The sequence below is a fragment of the Fundulus heteroclitus genome, chromosome 19 (assembly GCF_011125445.2).
Source record: "Fundulus heteroclitus isolate FHET01 chromosome 19, MU-UCD_Fhet_4.1, whole genome shotgun sequence".
NCBI lineage: Eukaryota > Metazoa > Chordata > Actinopteri > Cyprinodontiformes > Fundulidae > Fundulus > Fundulus heteroclitus.
Genome location: NC_046379.1, coordinates 4,880,705 through 4,899,363, shown reverse-complemented (window position 1 = coordinate 4,899,363; position 18,659 = coordinate 4,880,705). Strand labels below are relative to the sequence as shown.

The 18,659-nt window shown below is 42.9% G+C and overlaps 1 protein-coding gene across 2 annotated transcripts in view; it reads left to right on the top strand.

The window, feature by feature from the left end:
* Nucleotides 1-18,659, top strand: part of rcan3 (regulator of calcineurin 3) — a 58,142-nt gene that overhangs the window by 28,860 nt on the left and 10,623 nt on the right. Inside the window, exon 1 of one of the 2 annotated variants that reach the window (XM_012864554.3) lies at nt 115-488. The exons of the other annotated variant lie outside the window; for it this stretch is intronic. Within the exon in view, the coding sequence (XP_012720008.2) occupies nt 402-488 (87 nt within the window). The 5' untranslated portion in view covers nt 115-401. Of the gene's footprint in view, nt 1-114; nt 489-18,659 lie in introns of those variants that run through there. 2 annotated transcript variants of the gene reach the window in all.

Below are 18,659 nucleotides of genomic sequence, written 5' to 3'. Positions count from 1 at the left end.
TGCAGTGCGCCCTGCACGGCTCGTCGAGCAGCTTCATGAGCAGCAAGCACAGTAGTGGCGTAAAACCCGACCAACGTAAGGCTGATGGTGACGTCAATGTGGAGCCAGGGCCGGGGGAAGGGAGGCGAGGCGAGGCGAGGCGAGGGGAGGGGAGGGCCGGAGAGGGAGTGAGATCTGTCCAGGCTGCTGCAACATCACTCTGAGCAGCGCTTCAGTGCAGAGAGGAGTCCGGCTGCAGCAGCCCTCCCTGCGCCTGAAAACCTCCACACCGACCCGCTGGACGCTTAGCTCCCCCCCGGGAGGAGGAGAGCGCTTCTCCGTGACCCGCCGAGAGAAACGAGCCGCGGTTTTCGCTCCGTTGCGGGGTTTTTTGTTTTCTTTCTAGCTACCGCGCAGGGGGAATGCCATCCATAAACATGAAACTGGAGATGGTTACCATCATCGCCTGCGAGGTAGACACCGAGGTGTTTACATCAGACAAAATGCAGGTACGCTCCGACTCCCACATTACGCCCCCCAACGTCGCCGGTTTGCCCTTGGCTTTGTGGTTGTGCAGCTGTGCAGAGAGGTGCGCCTCCGGGACCGGGCGCTGCGTGCGTTGCTGCCCCTCATAGAGCTGCGTGCTTGTCGGGGTGACGTTGACTGCAGCCCCTTTTCCCCCAGAGGAGGAATTTTATCAATGGGATCCGCAGCTTTCCAAGACGCGCCGACGCCGCGCCCCCTGCGCGGCGATGAATGAAAGGCGAACCCGGGAGAGTGCATGGCTGAAGGTCCTGCACGCACGAACCGGCGTGGTTCTGTGGGGGGAGGCAGCGTTAGGATATGGATCAATTTGATGGGGGTAGTTGGATTTACTGAGTAGTCCACGACATACGCATGAAGAGGAAAAAAGTGGGGCCGCTTTTAGGCGCAGTACAGGACCGACCCCCCCCCCCCCCTCACACACACACACACACACACACACACACACAACCAACCCCCCCTTCCCTCCCCCGTCTATCTCTGCCCTCCCATCACAGCAGCATTGCAGGTGCACCACTTTATGCATAGACTACAAAAGTGACGCTTAAAAGGGAAAAAAATGTGCAACTGCTCTCATTAAAGCATTCAAACACACTTATTATGCTGCTGGCTTTTATTATTATTAATAATAATAATAAATTTTTTTTAGAGATAAGCCCAGTGTTCAGTTATACCTAAAGCTGCACAATATAACAGCATGTGCTATTTTAGAACTGCAGAGGAATGCTTGCATGCCGTATCTACATGTTAGATTTCAGATGCAACGCATTCGTTATCCGTGGCGCGCTTACCTGATGTGGATTGTAGTTCCATTAGAAACAGAGGGAGCATCATTATGACAGTAAAGACGGGGAGCGCAAAAATGTGGTTTAATTGCAGCCAGTACGTTATTGCACTAAATGTTAAAACGCAGCCGTTTTCCTAATGTCGCGCCTCCCTAGTTGGACCCTGATGATAAATTACCTGGATCGCATAAGGTGTGTTGCATGTTAGTCGCAGAAAGTAGGTGCAGGTAAAGTTCTATAGAACCTGACTGTCTCTGCAACATCATGGCGGTACGATGCAACACATGAAGCGTTCTCGTAACCTGCTGGTTGCAGATGTTCCCAAGTCTTTCAGGAGGAGACGAAAGCAGCGTGAGAAAAGTAAAGCAAAAAAAATAAAATAAATCAGCGTATCAGTTTTAGGATTACGTCAGTGCTCTGAAGATCTTAAAGGCCAATTTCAGACCTGCTCCACCTTGTTGGTGACTTTTTTTTTGGCACCTACGATCCTAGACGTTCACCCCTGCTAATCAGGACGTCACGACCCGCTCGTTGTTCGATGGGTCCGAATCTATCTGCGCACGCAGGCGCGCACAAACGTTGGGTGCTGACCACTGACTCAGCCCCCGCGGTGAGCGCTCTCCCATCGAGCCAAGCAGCTGCTGCATTTGTTCCCAACTCTAATTACCCCCCCCCCCCCTCCCTCCTCCTCCTCCTCCTGTCCAGAGCAGAGAAGCCAAGGTGAAAGGCACCAGTGGGAGATCACGCAGTGTTTTTTGGAAAGCTCTGGATCATTACCACCAGATAAGATTGGCTTGAGGATTGCGATACAAGCGAAAACTAAGCTAACTGTAGCTTTGGTCTCTAAATGTGAGTATCATGAATCCCTTTCTGTATTCCTCACAGCCCAACCCGGTGCAGAGCTCCCGTCACTGAACCCTCCTGTCAGTCCACCTGTTACAGACCGAGTCCAAAAAGTAAGAGCCTGTGCGCAAGTAAAAGAGCAGAAAAGGGGCCTGACTTTCTAAAAAGGCGCTAAGAACACCACTAATCCTGGTTTCTGGCACACCGTCGGTAATGAAGAGAGATCTATGGGAGAGGGCAGATTAAAGCAGGGTGAGCTCACCTCGCTCTCGGCCGGCTGTATTTTCTCATCATTCTACAAGATGTGAGCCTGTCTGAAGGCTCCTGTTTGTGTTCGTGTGTCCAAATCTGAGGATGCGGAACAATCAGTGCCAATATGAGGACTTGCTGCTATATATAGATCTTTTCAGAGGGAAAGATTAGGTGTCCGTATTCTTGAATGGAAAGAAGCATAACAGCTAGGTTTAAAATTAGAAGAGATGCCTTGTGAGCGGCTACGCTGCCGTGGAGCCATTGTTTTGACACAGTTGAAGCGGCTTGCCCACGCCTTGGCTCAGTCCCCGCTGGTTATATCATTAATGAGCCGGAGAGAGAGAGAGAGAGAGAGGCTGTGGGCTGAACAGGTTGTTTTTATACAATAATGCCAGAGCTGGTGGCAACAATAGGCTCCTTTTCCCCAGTCAGATGAGCTTTTTTTTTTTTTCCCCACTTGAGAGAAGAGTCATAGCGGGCGTTCAGAGAGACTAGACCTGTGCGCTGACTTCAGAGGCTGACTTCGTGTGTACATGTTTGTCACAGCACTAACGTTACGTGGAAAATCTGCTGGCATCAGCAGATGACAGCACAGGACGCACGGTGAAGGTCGTTGCATGTTGCCAGGCGGTGGATCTGTGACAAAGTGCAGACCGTGATGCAGGTCTTTATGCTTGTAGTCTACGCCTGGTTTAATGCCGACACCCGACGCACCGTTGCAATCCCGGCAAATTAAACTATCGTCAAGTGGAACTCCTGTTTGGTGCAGTTAAATTGCTCGCAGAAAAATATATTTCAGCTGTCACAGCCGATAAAAACCTAAACGGCTGTTCTTGCAGAAAACCCGAATGTCACATAACATGAATTTAAAACGGGGTTTTCGATAAAGAAACCTGACTATATGATAATAATAATAATATCATGTGCGGCGTGTTATGATGGACTATACCACAATGGGACACACACACTGCAGACTTGACAGTTGTCCGGCATGCTCTCCACATGAAGGCTAATTGTGGAAAGTTAAGTGGAAGGAGAAAGTGTGGTAGACAACGGTGCGCAAGCATCGTCTTAAAAGAGGACTTTAGACCAGAGAGCAGCAGTCCATACCCTTTTCGCCTTAGCCCAGGTAAGATGCTCTGGTGTCTCAGGTTCAGGAGGGGCAAAGAAATTTTAAGGTGTAGCCCACATCAGGGATACATCTGTCTGCAATGGCTGGTGAAACTTCAACTGCAGTTTAGACTTTATAAATCGGGGCAGAACCGGACTTTCGGCTATGCTTCACTATCCTCTCAATGTCATTATCATTTTTGTTTGTGCACATTTTTTTCAACCCCATTTTTTCCCTCCACTCCACTGTTGATACAAAGGTTGGATGCAGCACTTTGGGAACAGCCATCTTGCTGTTGTAGCTTTCCATCCGTTTTTATGGGATTTCACAACCTGTCTGCTGGACAGCTGTCAAGCCAGTAATGTTCCTGATGATTGTGTTGGCAATAACATTTAATAATGCTTAAAATATTTTACTTTGTGTGGAATTTATTACTTTTACTTTTTTCAATTATATTACTGTAACAAAATTTTCTGATTTATTTAGATGTATGTGTCTACCTTAGAGCAATAAATGCCTCGTTGGCCCCTTCAGTTTGGCTCTTACAAAACCAAATAAATGTTATTATCATAAAGACCATTGGAACTAAAGTATGTTTTTATTTAATATCTGCATAGTATGTTTGCAACCAAACGGAACCAAATGTACAAGGCTTTTAAAAGTAGTTTAATGTTGTTTTGCACTATGTGCTTTATAGTTTTAAGTGGGCTACTTATATCATTGATTTTTCCAGATTTATGGGTTTCGCTCAACTGACCTCGTTCTACAAAATAGTTTTTTTTCTTCATGAAAATCTGAAAATATTCAAACTAAATTGTATTAATTTCCTTAGCTTTCAAAATAAAACATTACATTTTGTTAATATTTATAAAATCTATCTTATTTGTGGCTCTAAACCAGTTTTAATTATTAGCAGTGGGGCTAAATGTGGAAATTTGAATTGAAAAGGCTCGCTTTAGATGCATTTCTTTATTTACGCTCAATGCACGCACGGCTTTAGGCACATTATGTACTTACGAATGATAAATGTATAACTCTGGGCCTGTTCGTACCTGTTCGAGTCAACCATGAGAGAAACACAGTGCAAACAAAACAAAAAGCCATTTTCAGCTCCCTGCAAACAGAAGACTGGTAGTAACACTGAGAAAGTTGCACGCTCCACACTCGCACACCTCAACCACAACAGTGAGTCAGCGGACACATGGGCCGAGAGACCTCTCCGTCAGCAAACACACGCCACTCCGTGCTGAAGAGTCGGGAGAAAATTTCCATCGACCCGGCTCACTTTGTGTTTGTGGTGCTACTGTCTGTCTGACGCTTCGTGTTCTTCCGTCTGTCTGGCTTTCTTCTCACGGCGATGATGTCACTTTAGACAAAGGAGCTATTATTGACTTATGAGCTGTTTGTTCGGCCAAACAAAAGCGACTTTTGCTGACGTTTCTTTGATGTGTGTGGACTTAGATGGAGATGGTGTTGATTCTCTATTATGTGACAGTTACGGTATTTTGTCTATAATAGTTTTATTAATAATTTGATGTATAGCAAACAAAATGAAACACAAAAGATGGCCCAAGATAATTCTACTTTCTATTTTAGGCTAATTCCTTCTTATTAATATTGTTATTTTTATTTTGTTTTGTTAATTCACTTACTGCAGTCTTATGAAAAATAGAGTTGCACCAATAATTCAGAAATCAGAGCCAAGTTTCTCTTGATAGACTCTTATGGATCAGCAGATAAATGCGTTGTTTTCATGAAATCCATCAAAGCTAAGACATCTGACCATTTTCAGTATATAAACACATTAACCAACAGGATGAGAACATACAGGACCGTATGCTTTGATCAATAAATAAGAATAGTCTTTAAAACTTCAAAAGCACTGCCTTTATCAAGGAAGTTGCAGGAGATATTTTTCTATTTATGCTTTACAGTCCAATAAAAAGTTGGAATTAAATAAAACCAGAAATCGAGATCAGCCAAGACAAGTAGGATTGCCCATTAAATCCCTCTTGTATGATTTAGTTTTTAGTCTTTTTGACTAAAGATTTCCTCGTGTTAAGTATGATGCATCTTTAAGCACCAAATGTCAGGAACAACAGCTTTAAACATCTATAAAACTGATGCATTACTCGCTGACTGTGTCCCAGTATGGCACTGGACTTCAAGTCTGTGTTCTTCTGACTCATCTTTGCATTTTAAATGCAGATTACTGGCCTTCCTTTTTTTTTATTCAGCCGTGAATCATATCTCAATGTATTAAAAACACACACTTTAAAACCTCACTGTTTGCGACCCTGACCGGCTGTTTGGTGTGGACTGGAGACACAGGAGCAGGACAGAACGAATGTGTACAGACGGTTGACAGTGTCGTGTTCGGTGCCGGTAGGAAACCGGATCTGGATCCTGGCAGGGTTGAGCAATCCTGCCTGTGAGCCGCGGGGCTCAGGTGTGCCCTCTCCTCCTGGTCCGGCCGCCAGGCAGGTGGAGATGAGGGAGTTCGTGTTGACCTGAAACCCTAGAGAAGGACGTGGACTCATGTGTCAGATGAAGGGTTTGGATCCGCGTCCGTTAGGGTAACGCAGAACAAAAGGACCGTCTCCTGGATGGGGAGTCTGGTTACCATGTGACAAAAAGGCTGCACAATAATCAGACATTGGAAGAACCTGCAGTGGACGGTCCAAGTCTGTTTTTAACCTGCCAGAAACCTGGAAGCAGGACATTTTTTGGCACGATGCAACTGGAGTTTGTTGTCGATCTTACTTGAAGACGAGGACTTTCCTGTCAGAATTTCCCATCTGCTGTCTTGTCCAGCACTAACGGCCAAAGTCGAGACGCGTGTAATGAATTCTCGGGGTGTGCACAATGTTGCAGCGTAAACTGAACACCAGTAATACAATTTCAAGTAGAGATGCATCAACCCAGAGATCATTTATCGAGGCCAGAGATTAGAATAGACCCGTTTCCCGTTGATCAGTTACGATTATTAATCTGCATGGCAGGAGCAGAGATGCGGGATGCATTTTATTAATACCATGTTCATAAAATGCATCAGAACTTAAAAGAAATCCCATTATGTTCAGTTTTAAAAATGCTTCAAGAAACTTGTTGTCCTTCAGTGCACGTGTTTTTGATTGTTAAAATCCAACAAAGTGACAGGAAATATGTTTTAAAGGGGAAGAAATGGGAGTAATCCAGGGAATCCTACGTTTTCTGTCAAATCCAAAACCATGACCCATATCCAAAAAAAGCTACTGGACATGTTTTTTCTTATTTGCATGAATTAAAACTGAGCTCAGACCTCAGATAAAACTGGAAATCAGTTTCGAGCAGAATATGTCGAATGTCTGTTATTTTTACCATTCAACCTTATTCATTTATAACTGGTTGGACCAATGTGTTGTTGTTTTTTTTTGGTAGTCTTATCCACAAAGGATTTCTCAACTACAAATCATTTGCAAATTATGTTCCAATGAATAACCAAGAAGAAACCTCCTAATGAAGGAGCGGTTAGAAAATTAGGTAGCATTTATGCCTGTGCTCTTGGATGAAACCTGTTCCTGTGGCATGTTCTCGTCCCGTTATGTAATGTTGTGTAACACTTTCCATTAAGGTTCCCTCTAAAGTGCATGGATCTGCGTGGGAGCCTGTTTTCATACTTGCATGTTAAGAGTGTCAAAGCAGAAGGTTTGTGTTCGTGCGAGCATGCTCCACGCCTAAGTGCTGCAGAGGAGGAGCTCTGCCTCAATAAAATCCATAATGACCAAATTGGTGCTAAGAGGATTAATGTTTCCCCAAATGCCATAAACTGATTTCAAGCTCCCTAATGTGGACACATAGGCCTTCAGGGAACGGCAGCAGCGCCGGCGTGTCGGCCCCCTGTCGATGCAGCTCCTTATTCCAGGTATTGATTCCACTGTAATAACACCTGCGCTGTTTGGAGGCCTGCTCAGTGCTCATGCAGACTTCCACAGTTCAGGCAAACAATTAATCCTGGTGGAGCTTTTTTTTTTTTGTTTTGTGTTTTTTTTTGTGCTGCTGCTGTTTTGTATTTGTTAGAGTTTGTTGTGCATGCTTTTATTTCTAAATCATCAGCCGGGTAAGCAGATATGAGTATTTTAAAGTTGTCCTAGAAGGTTAGCCTTTCTTTATTTTCCTATTCGTTGTTGGAACTGAAAGCAGAGAAGTGCAGCTTGTGAAACATCCATCCATTTTCTAACATGTCTATCCCTTGTGGGGTTGCGAGGGATTGCTGGTGCCAATCTCCAGCTGTCAATGGGTCAGAGGCGGGGTGCACCCTGGACAGGTCGCCAGTCTGTCGCAGTGCAACACAGAGACAAACAGGACAAACAACCATTCACACACACACACACTCCTAACAGTCATGTTTTTGGACTGTGGGAGGAAGCCGGAGTACCCAGAGAGAACCCACGCATGCACAGGGAGAACATGCAAACTCCATGCAGAAAGACCCGGGGCAGCTGTTGAAACAGATCTTGTTAAATCATCAGCATTCAGTTTAGGGAAAAATGCAATTTAGATATTAATAGTGGGGGAAATAGTGTATGTGGAGACATTCTTGTCCTCCATCTGGTGGGACACTCCTGGAACACCTCCCTAGGGAGGCATCCGGGGACAAATGCTAGAGCCACCTCAGCTGACCTCCTCAGCCGGTCCCTAAGGGAGGGCCTGGCAACCCTGGCTCATTTCAGCCACTTGTATCCTGGATCTCCTACTTTTGGTCATGATCCAAATCTGTTGACAGTGGGGAAGGGTAGCAACGTAGACCTAGCGGTAAATCGAGAGCTTCACCTGTTTGCTCAGCTTTCTCTTCATCACAGCAGATCAGTGCAACACATACACTGATCTGCTGGGGCCGGTCCGACTGTCGAGCTCCCACTCCATTCTCTCCTCGCTCAGATAGGAGTCTAAGACCCTGAGATACTTTGACTCCTCAACTTGTGACATGATGATGATGTTTTTTTTTTTTTTATTGGAGCTAAACCAAGGTAGCTGGCCTTGGGTGCTACTTTTAATGAAAATCTATGAAAATAGGTTAAAGATGTGGATTAATGAACTCAGCTGCTGTTTCAGGCAAATTTAACAGTCATACTTTATAAAAATGGCTTTAAATAGCAATAAAAAAACTGGATTCTGCTTATTGTTATATTTTAGAGATGGGGGAGCATTACATTAGATAATTATTGCTATTCCGATCTCCTGATCTGCAGCTCAGAAGGTCAGATGTGGGAAAAAAAAACGGCTTGGCTACATCTAAGCAGAATGCTTTATCAGTTGTAACCTTTTTCTAATGGAAAATGTTTTAGGGACCGTCATGGAAAATACCAAATGTAATGAGGAAGAGATTGCTGTAAGAAACTTGAATGACAATGTAAGAGTTTTCTTTTGCCGCTGCTGCGGTCTACATCCTTTGTGCGACCACCATCTTAGTTACTGTTTCTCCCGTTTAAGGAGAACGGTAATTAAACACGATAGTCCAAACGGTTAAATTAATTTCTTATTTCCAGCACAGTCTATTTTTGGAATAACAATACTCTGCGTCCTAGTTTTTTGGTTTTCGCCCAAATCCTATTCAGGCATGAAGGTCCGGATTAAATTGCAGTAAAGACACGTGCTTGGCTTTAGTTATTCACATAAAGACAGACAGAGATGGGAATAGACCTTCTTTGCATCTTAATTAGGCTCCGTTAATCTTTTGTGTAGATCCACTACTCAGAAAGGTAGCGAGGGGTGGACCGAGCCTGTAGATTTCAGCCATGGACGGTACCAGCACCAGTACTGGCACCAACATGAGCGAAACACTGTACTGTATCTTGATCCATGGTATAACGAGGACACACTGCATATATATGATGCACCTCGTCCTACTTGACACCTTCTTCCTATGACTACTGATTACTGAGCCAATGTGACATGTGAATTTCTCCAATGTGAGATCAATAAAGCCTATCTTATCTTACTGGCTTAGACAAGGCGAGAGATGAAAATAGAGAATTGTACCTCAATGATTGGATTCAAAGTCTCTTAGCTAGTTAATAATTAGAAAAACAGTTAAAACATGTAAAGAAACTACTGTGTATATATTCATAGATATTCTCATTTTATACTGTATTAAAGAGAACTTTAGCTGCTCACTTTTACTGTAACTCTTAAAGGCTTTAACTCTTAAACTACTCTGATCAGCTTTCTTCTGTGGACTTGATTTTAATGAACTACGCAGAGAAGACCCATGAATCTGCGTTCACAACTCTCTAATGACAGCACAGCAGCGACAACGGACCAACAAGCTGAAAAACTCAACAAATGAATTTGACGGCGTTTCAGATCCTCTACTTTAAGCCACTGGTTTGCTTACAGGAGTCGTTAACCGTAGCCGTGACGCGGAGAAAGTCGCTCCGTTTGTAACAGCACAGCACTGAATTCATCATGAAAGAGATATTAAAGTTATTCACTATGCTTTACGAGGGGGAAAAAATGGTCAGAGGCACAGAAAATTACATTTAAAAACAACAAACAATTGTAAAAAGTAACATTAAAACTTTAATTCAAACAGAGGCGTAGCCAAGACATGATAAAGGTTGCATGAGATGTTCCAACTCTACCTAATCTGAATTAGTGTGAAGATCTAGATAATGAAGCACAGTGGTCGTAATTAGAGCCTTGAAGGACACCATGGGGTCTTTGTGCGTTCAGATAATGGCATAAAGGCACAAAGTGGTCCTGTTCCTCTAAATAAGATCTGGAACGGTCTGGTACAGTCCCAGCCGTCCCACACACACTCATCGGTCCGTATGTTACGATGATTAACTGTGTCCAATCCAGTAATTACCAACAAAGACCTCATTTAAATCCTTTAGCGGTGCTGGACTACATCTGTTTAAAAAGCGGATTTACTGTGAGTTTTGTCAAAAAAAAAAAAAAAACATGTTTGGTTTGAGATGAACCTGTAATTCTTAGGAGGTTGGATCCCTGCAAGCATCGACGCACTGCAAAAACGGAACTAAAAATAAGTCAAATGCTCTTAAAGTTAGTGTATTTGTCCTTGATTTGAGCAGGTAAATAAGATTATCTGCCAATGGAATGAGTATTTTGTCCCCTAAAATAAGATAATTAGATATACTGCACCTGAAATAAGATGCTAGAGATGACTTGTTCCAATTTTAAGTGCAAAAATCTCATTGCATTGGCAAATCATCTTGTTTACGTGCTCAAATCAAGGACAAATGCGCTCAGTTCAAGAAAATTTGACTCTATTTTAGTTTTGTTTTTGCAGTGCGGGAGTGGAAGGTGGTTCACGTTTCGGTTTTATCCCCGTCGATCGCCGTCCTGCCGCCTTAACGCCCTTCTGAAGGCAGCTTGTTGGCATTACCCGATAAACCTCGTTGCCGCTCAAACGATTGTGTGTCAGCAACACCAACTGGCTCTGAGCTCGCTACATTGTGCGTCATGCCCACAGTCGTGTAGTGGCTGTGATGACAGCCGGTCCATTCCCCTCAGGAACAAAGCTGCCTCGTCACCAAAGAGGCCCTGCCGATGTCTGCAGTTCACAGGGGGTCAATCTCATCATGCTGCCACTTTGCTGCCCGAGTTCGTCTCATGATAATCAAAAAAATCACCTTATTTTATCCCGTACACTGTCTCTACGGTGTAAGAAAAGGTCCTGGACTGACCCGAGTTTTCTCTGGCTGAATGGAGCATAGAGTAAAGCAGAGCTGCCCCTCCCCAACATGTTGCTGCAAGCCGGTGCTCATCTGACTGGAAGACGGCTACCTTAAATTCTCCCTCACTTAAGAAGAAATATACGGTCAAAGTTTACTGTTTTACTTAAACGTTCTTTACTGAAATCTAAATAAAGTAATGCAGCTTTGAATTAGTCCTAAAAATGTTCAGTTCTCCCCTTCACCATTTCCAAATCCTTCGTACCGACGCGTTTCAGCTCCATTTCTGCTTCCACACAGTTTAGCTACAACCAAACCCTTTCACTTAAGCTTTTGCACATCTGTTCATTTCCCTTAGTATTAATGATGAATTGTGAAGGTTAATAAGCATAAAATACTTACGCGTCATGCGTAGTTTAATCTCCTTGGTTTTTAATGACTCCACATTTCCGTTAATTTAGGCTCTGGTTCCCGTTTAGGCCTGTTGAGTCATGTAATATGACGTATTCTGACCCTGAATAGACCCAAAAATAACGCTAAGTGGCCTCCTGTAAATATCATTTATTGAAGTCCTGTTGCCACATTTCCTAAAAAAGCAAAAGTTATGTTGTGCACACTTTTCAAAGCGAGTACGCAATGTCCCTTTGGCACCTGCAGATTATCGATTGTCCAAAATCTAATGGGAATAGGCCCAGTTTCAGCGATGACCGTCAATTTGTAAAAACCCAAAAGGAATTTGTCTTCAATTCCAAAAGGCAATGTGGCGTCAAAAACGTGGGAAACAACTCTTCTTTACTCCAGGTCCTTAAGTGGAAATCATCTTCTGCTGATTTTAATTAATTTACAATAAGAAATGTGTCTGCTAAGAAGGCAATCTTTGGTGGAAAACACCGCGGCCCCATCGCCCTCCCCCTGCTGGGAGAGAAATTGTCCACACTGGGAAAATGCCCCTGTTCTCATCCCCCTAAGAAACGAAGGACTTTGACTGAAGTGGTGCGAGTTTGAATTGTAACCTAACTCTGTTCATTACGGCAAAGAGGTTAAGCACGTTGCTTCAGACTGGCTCCAGGCACACCCTGCGTGTTGCATAATGGTAACGTATAGAGCCCTGCGGTCAGTAACGATGACCGCGCTTTCCACTTTAATTAAGCCAAACTAGGAGATACACGAGAGCTGCCGCTCCACACCTCCTCCCCTCCTGTTCCACGCTAAACGTGTAAGGTTTCTCTTGTTGCATAACCAAAACCGATGAACAAGACACTTACTTTATGATATTTTTCTCACTGAAGCTTAAAATGCAACTGATTTTGGAGATGTTGTCAGTTTTCAGCGCAAATGCAGCAACAACTAGACATTTTTTAAGCTCATTATGCACATTATACACGCAGTTCTAACATGGTGGTGGCAGCATGATGCTGTGGGGATGCTTCTCTTCCTTAGGGTCAGGGAAGCTGCTCAGATTTCATGCAAAAAATGTTTTAAAAAAAAAAAAAAGGACAATCGAGGGATAACCAAACCACTTTATACCACAATACTGACCCCTAAAATAAGATAATTAGATACGCTGCACTTGAAATAAGATGGGGAAATGCTCAAATGAAATATTTCTTTTGCAATAATGTAGCGGCCCAGTAGGAGAGACTTGATTTCCCTTGATGTCCTCGTCTGCTCCAGAGACAGAAAAGGGACAGATATGTCACAGATCCATGTTTTCCGAGTATGATTTAGCCCAGACTCGCTGTTTTACTTCTAGTCCAACAGCTGATGTCGACACGGGGAACTTTGGGATGGCAGAGGAGCGTAACTTAACACCCCTCTCCTGTTGGCCACCGCCCCTCGCCTCCTTCCTCTCATTCCCTCAGGATGTTCGCTCTTAAAGAGCTCATAAATTAGTGATCGGCGCGCTCGCTTGTTACGGACCAATCAGCCGCGGCTTTATCAAACATCGGTGCAACACGGCGCGCCGTTATGGAACACGATCTCGCAGCTTTCCCGCATCTCTGCTCCTGCCAAAACATCAATTTAGCTGAAGGAAGTAGCCACGGCGAGCGTCTGTGCTGGTGACTGTAAACCTTATCAGTTTTACTCATGGCGCCTGACATGTGAGTCAGAGCGGCTGGCGGTTGCTCATGGAAAATTCACAGCTTAAATAAGGGCTTAAGTGGGCTCTGTTGAAAGGCCAAACAAGCGCTGTGTTGTCGTTCTCAAGGAACTCACGATTGTATCGCAGTCAGGAAGATGTGCCCACAAACAACGGGTCATGCTGCTCCGAAATGGAAGCCAGGGTTTTGCAACGTTTGCATGTTTGTGTCCAAAAGCCGATCTCTATAGAAAAGTATCCACTGCCTCTGCAACATGTTCCCTTTTATTCTGTTTTGTTTTAGTTGTTTATTTTGTGTGTGTTTCATGTCTGGCAACGTGGCATTAAGAATCGTTGTCTTGATGCCAAAAAGAGCCCAACAGGTTTTACTTTCACCAGTGGAGCCTTACCGCTTTCACCATAGTGCTCCGCTTGATTTATATATGCAAGAAGCTTTATTAGATTTAATGCTGGGACTATTTCATGTTAAATGGACACTGAAACAGGAAGGTAGAAGAGGGAAAAAAGGAGAGAAACAGATGAGACAAAATGCTAAAAGGGAGAAAAGGTGAAAGAGGAGAGGAAATGGAAGGGAGAAAGCAAGATGACATCCTCTGAGTCTTCTTCTACACCTTCAAAGAGAGATATAAAAAAAACAGCAAAACAGCCGATAAAGTATTACAGGTACAAACAACCAACACCTTGCAACCGTTACAATCCAAAGAGTCGTTTTTGTCCTCAGTCCAGCTAAAAAAAAACAGTTCGGAGCCAAAAGACAACTTCTATGTTTTAATTAAACTCTACTGGAGGAAATGTGAACCATCGCCTAATTTCTTATTTCTTTTAGAGTTGAAAGTAAATAAAAACAAGATATTTACAACAACAGAAAGAAACCATTTTCTTCAGTGGCATGTTAATATTTGTGAAAAATTTGTTAACGAGAGCAGGCAGCTTCCAAGAGAAGCAGATTTAGTTTCATTCTGTTTTGAAAATTCAACGCAGTTATTCCACAAAAACACTGACCAGCTAAATCCTGCATGTTTTATTATATAAATGTTTAGCAGCATTAGTTGGTGCTTTAACATTTTGTGCCAAAGTTATTAGGAGCCATTGTGGGGGGTCCAAAAAGCCAACTGTGGCTCCTGAGCCACAGGTTGCAGACCCATATAGCTTGTTTTTTGTCGGGTAAGATGAGTAGTTTGTTTAAAAAAGAAAACATTAGCTGATGTGAAACCTAGCTGATGCTGTTCAGGGCTGCCATTTGTGCCGCTGCTGTGGACACGCCATCATGCTGCCTCCATTATGCATCTAAGCTGGCGCAGTGTTGTTGGGTCTAAACGCTTTAGCTTGAATCCTCCTGGCAAACCTCTTGTCATCGTGGCCAAAACACTAAATATTTGTCTTGTCTGAATCTGTAAATGTTTCTGTAGAGGACGCTTAGATTGGCCATGTGAGCAGCTGCAAATTTCAGTCCGGTTTGATGTAAAACTGGCTTTTCAGTGGACAATGACTGGGACTGGTGTTCTCTCAGTTTCCACTTTATGATCAGTTTGCGTCTCGGTGGATCTTGAGCTGTTGCTGAACATCATTAACAATCTTCATTTGAAAACAAATTCATCCCTAACCCAAGTCCAAACTGCTTTAACGTTAAGTTTCAACAGAAACTCTGCTGAAAAGTCAGGTCCGCGTCAAAACAGGCGACTCGTTTAAATAAGCTCTACCAATTCTACCAAGAACGGTGGTTCAACGCTAGAAATAAGCCATAAACTTGTTGGTGGCTAAAATAAAGCATGTGGTTTCTCTCCAGCCTGCTAAAGGACATCTATCCAAAAAAATAGTGGTAGTTGAACTTAAAAATCAGCATACATTCAAACATGTGCACCTAATTCCTGTTTTAATAAAACAAGAATAAAAATAAAATCATTGAGGTTTTTTAGCCCTGAAGGAACAGTGGAAGTAAATCCTCCAAAACCCATAAGGCTACCCTTAAACTTAAACCCTGATCATCAGATATAGTTTAATATCAGACAAATGCAACCAGAGTAAATATTTAAATAGGCTTTTAAATAGCCTTTAAAAGCCTATTTTAAAGACCCCGTTAAATTTTTTGAAGCATGATGGATGGATGGAAATATATATGGGTAAACAAATGCAATTCAAACCTACCAGTGGTCTGGTTAGTCACAATCCTTCCCTGCTCTGGCCTTTTTAGGGTTTTTAAATATTTCACAGTTGGTTCCAATCTCTCATCGCCGTTATGAGAGGACATTTTTCACATTTTTTTCCCGACTTGACCCATTTTCCTAGCATCTCCAGGACTCACCTTGTATGGACAGCTAGAAAGCTGCCTAAAAATGGCACGACGCGGGATAGAGGTCGAGCCGGCTCTGAAGCTAAGCCAGCTGCACGAAGGCATTGAAACAGGGGAAAAACAGATGTTCATGCGAGGGAAGAAAAAAAAAACGAGTGAAACCAGAAGGGGAAGGAAAAGGGCCTCGTGGACGTTTTTAATGTCCTAATTATTTGACCGCGGTGAACGACACAGGGTGTGCCGTAGCTCCGGTTCAGTTTGCTGAATCATCTACCGCTCGGTGCGTCAGAGACGTTGATGATGTGACGCCTAAACGGAGAGAAAGCTGACATTTTGGAGCAGACTCATACCGATCAGGCAGGATGTAATTGTCCTTTTTTTTTTGCTGTACTTTGTTGATGTTTTTAATACAGGATTTTAAAACTGGTGCCTGCTATTTAAATTCTTCTGTCAGTTAAAGTTTTGTGAGTATGACATTGGCAAAAATGTGATATGTGATGGGGGTGCCGTCTCAGCTGACCGAGGGACGATTCTAAAGTGCGGTCCACATTTGGCAAAAACAGAAAATATTTTTAGATAAAAGATGCCAAGTCAGTAACAGAATTAGGAGTTGATCGAAGAGCGGTGGACGCCAATTGAACGTAATGCCACAGATTGCAAACATGTGGCTCTCAGGTCACGCGGGGCTCCAGGGACGGTTCTTCGCTCATGTTCCACATGACCTAAATCCTAAGTTTAAAAACTGTTGACGCTGTTTTGTTTTGTTTCTTCGAAGAGAAAAGCTTTATGATCAGATGAGCTGAAAACGGAGCGGCTTGGCTAGAAAGATGGGAGGACTATTTTGTAACATATAGAAGATGCAGGTGATGCTTTTTATATCCTAGATCACAGCCAAGCATGGCGGTGGCAGCATCATGCTGTGATAACCAAAACTGCAGCCCTGTAGGAACGTTTTGGACAATGCAAAGCAGCCAATTTAAACGTATTCTACTAACTCTGCTACGAAGAGCCGTCAAACATCCCAGCAGAATTATCCGAGACGCTTGATGATGGCAGGAACGAGCCTATGGTCAAAGCCTACTAACAGCTATTTAACCTTTTATTACCGAGGATGTACAGCGCTGAGGAAAAAGAAACACCCATCTTACAGATTTCTTCTCCTTTTGCTTCTTTGTCACACTTAAAAGTTTCAGATCATCAAACTAATTTCGGTATCAGACAAAGACGACATGACAGGAAAACCATGGCACGTTTTTCTCTGCAGTTATTTTAATTGAGCACAACACGATCGGCCTGGTTAAGGGCTTAAAGCAGCATCAGTCGGGTCTAACTCTAGCGTCTTTGTAGCCTCCTGGACGAGCTCTTCAGGCGCTCTTGGAGTCACGTTGATCTGCTGGCCTCTCCTGAGAAGAGGCGCCACTTCTGAGTTTTCTCCACTTGTGGTTGAAGGCTCTCATTTTGGTCCTCTGGGCGTTTGAGAGAAATCAGTTGTCTTTGTTTGTTAGGGTTGCCGAATTGTCTTGTTCGTGGCGTGATGCGTGTCTTTTTAAGATAATAATAATAATAATAATAAAAATAACTTTATTTATAAAGCACTTACATTCAAAGTGCTGAACGGTAGGTGATTAAAATAGTAAAACAACAAATAAAACTATACATTTATGAGCAGCACGATGCGCGTCTTTTTAAGATCTTTTAGCCCACATCATGTCGTCAGACAGGTTCCGGTTCAGTGATTTCTAGAGGTTATAGATTTTGCACTAACTAGGGGTGGGTAGGGTTACTATATCAAGATTTAAGATAAAGCTTCTTGCATATATAAATCAAGTGAAAAGCAGTAAGGCACCACTTGTGAAAGTTAAATCTGCTGGACTCTCATTAGCTTTAAGACAACAATTCTTATTGCACCAGGATATTTTCATTCCAATTCTGAAAAGCATGTCTTTCATTAGTGTCATGTATTGCAAAATTGCATATTAAAAGTGCCCCAATAGGCTTTTACACTTTCAGAAATAATGGGAGATATAGAATGAGACCATTTAGTTTATATTGAGACGGTCTATTTTGCGTTATGATTATACTTTTATGAATTCCAGCAGGTTATATTTCAGCTGTTTCTCATATTTCTCTACAGCTGTTTCTTAAAAATGTGCCTGTGGGACTATTAGGATAAAGCTTTGATTCATGGATGCCTTTTTTATGATTACTTTATGAAAAGAAATTCAGCCTAAGATATCGAGATATTATCACCCAGCCCTAGTAGTTAGTAAAATTCAACTCAGCTAATTATTATTAATCCACTATTTAATTAGAGGGGGGGGGGAGGCTTGAATATCTTTTTTCCCTTAATAAAATAAATCATTTAAAAACTTTATTTTTGTTTTTACTCTGATATTAAAACATGTCTGACGATCAGAAACATTAACTGTTACCTTAAAAAAACGCAGTAATCTGTTTTGGGCAAAGCAGATCGTTACGAGCGTTGCTTGTGTCAGATTGAGCGTCTCCATCGACCTTCTCAGAGCGCCGCGCCGTTTCCCAGAGAATCTGAGCTGACGGCGCCGCCAGGAGAGACGGCCGTCAAGGAAACGGCGAACAGCCCCACTGACTACTCAGAAGTCAGCTCTCTTGGTGGCCTTCTTCCTTTTTGGCCTCCTGCTGAGCTGCTTGATTGAGTTCACAGCTGAGGAGGGCAATTCAATGCCCAGGGAGACAAATTAGTTTTAAATTAAATCTAAAGGTTGAGGCTTGAGGCAGGAGGAGGAGGAGATGAGCTGAGAAAGAAGTCAAAGCTTTAGGGGAAAAAGACACAGGTAGAACTTGAGTTGAATCACAACTTATATGACTTATATATAAATCATCACTTATTTTTATCTAAAATAATGAAGGATGTTTGCTTTAAATGTATTTATTGAGACAAATGAAAATTAAGACCTATTAAACATTTTGCTGAAGAAATAAAAGCACGCCTAAATGATTAAGAAACACTGCTTGTTGTGTGCGACTTAGAAATGATTGGTTGCTCATGTCTCCCTTTATGTAAAACCATCAAATATCTGTTTAATCCTCTGGTGGA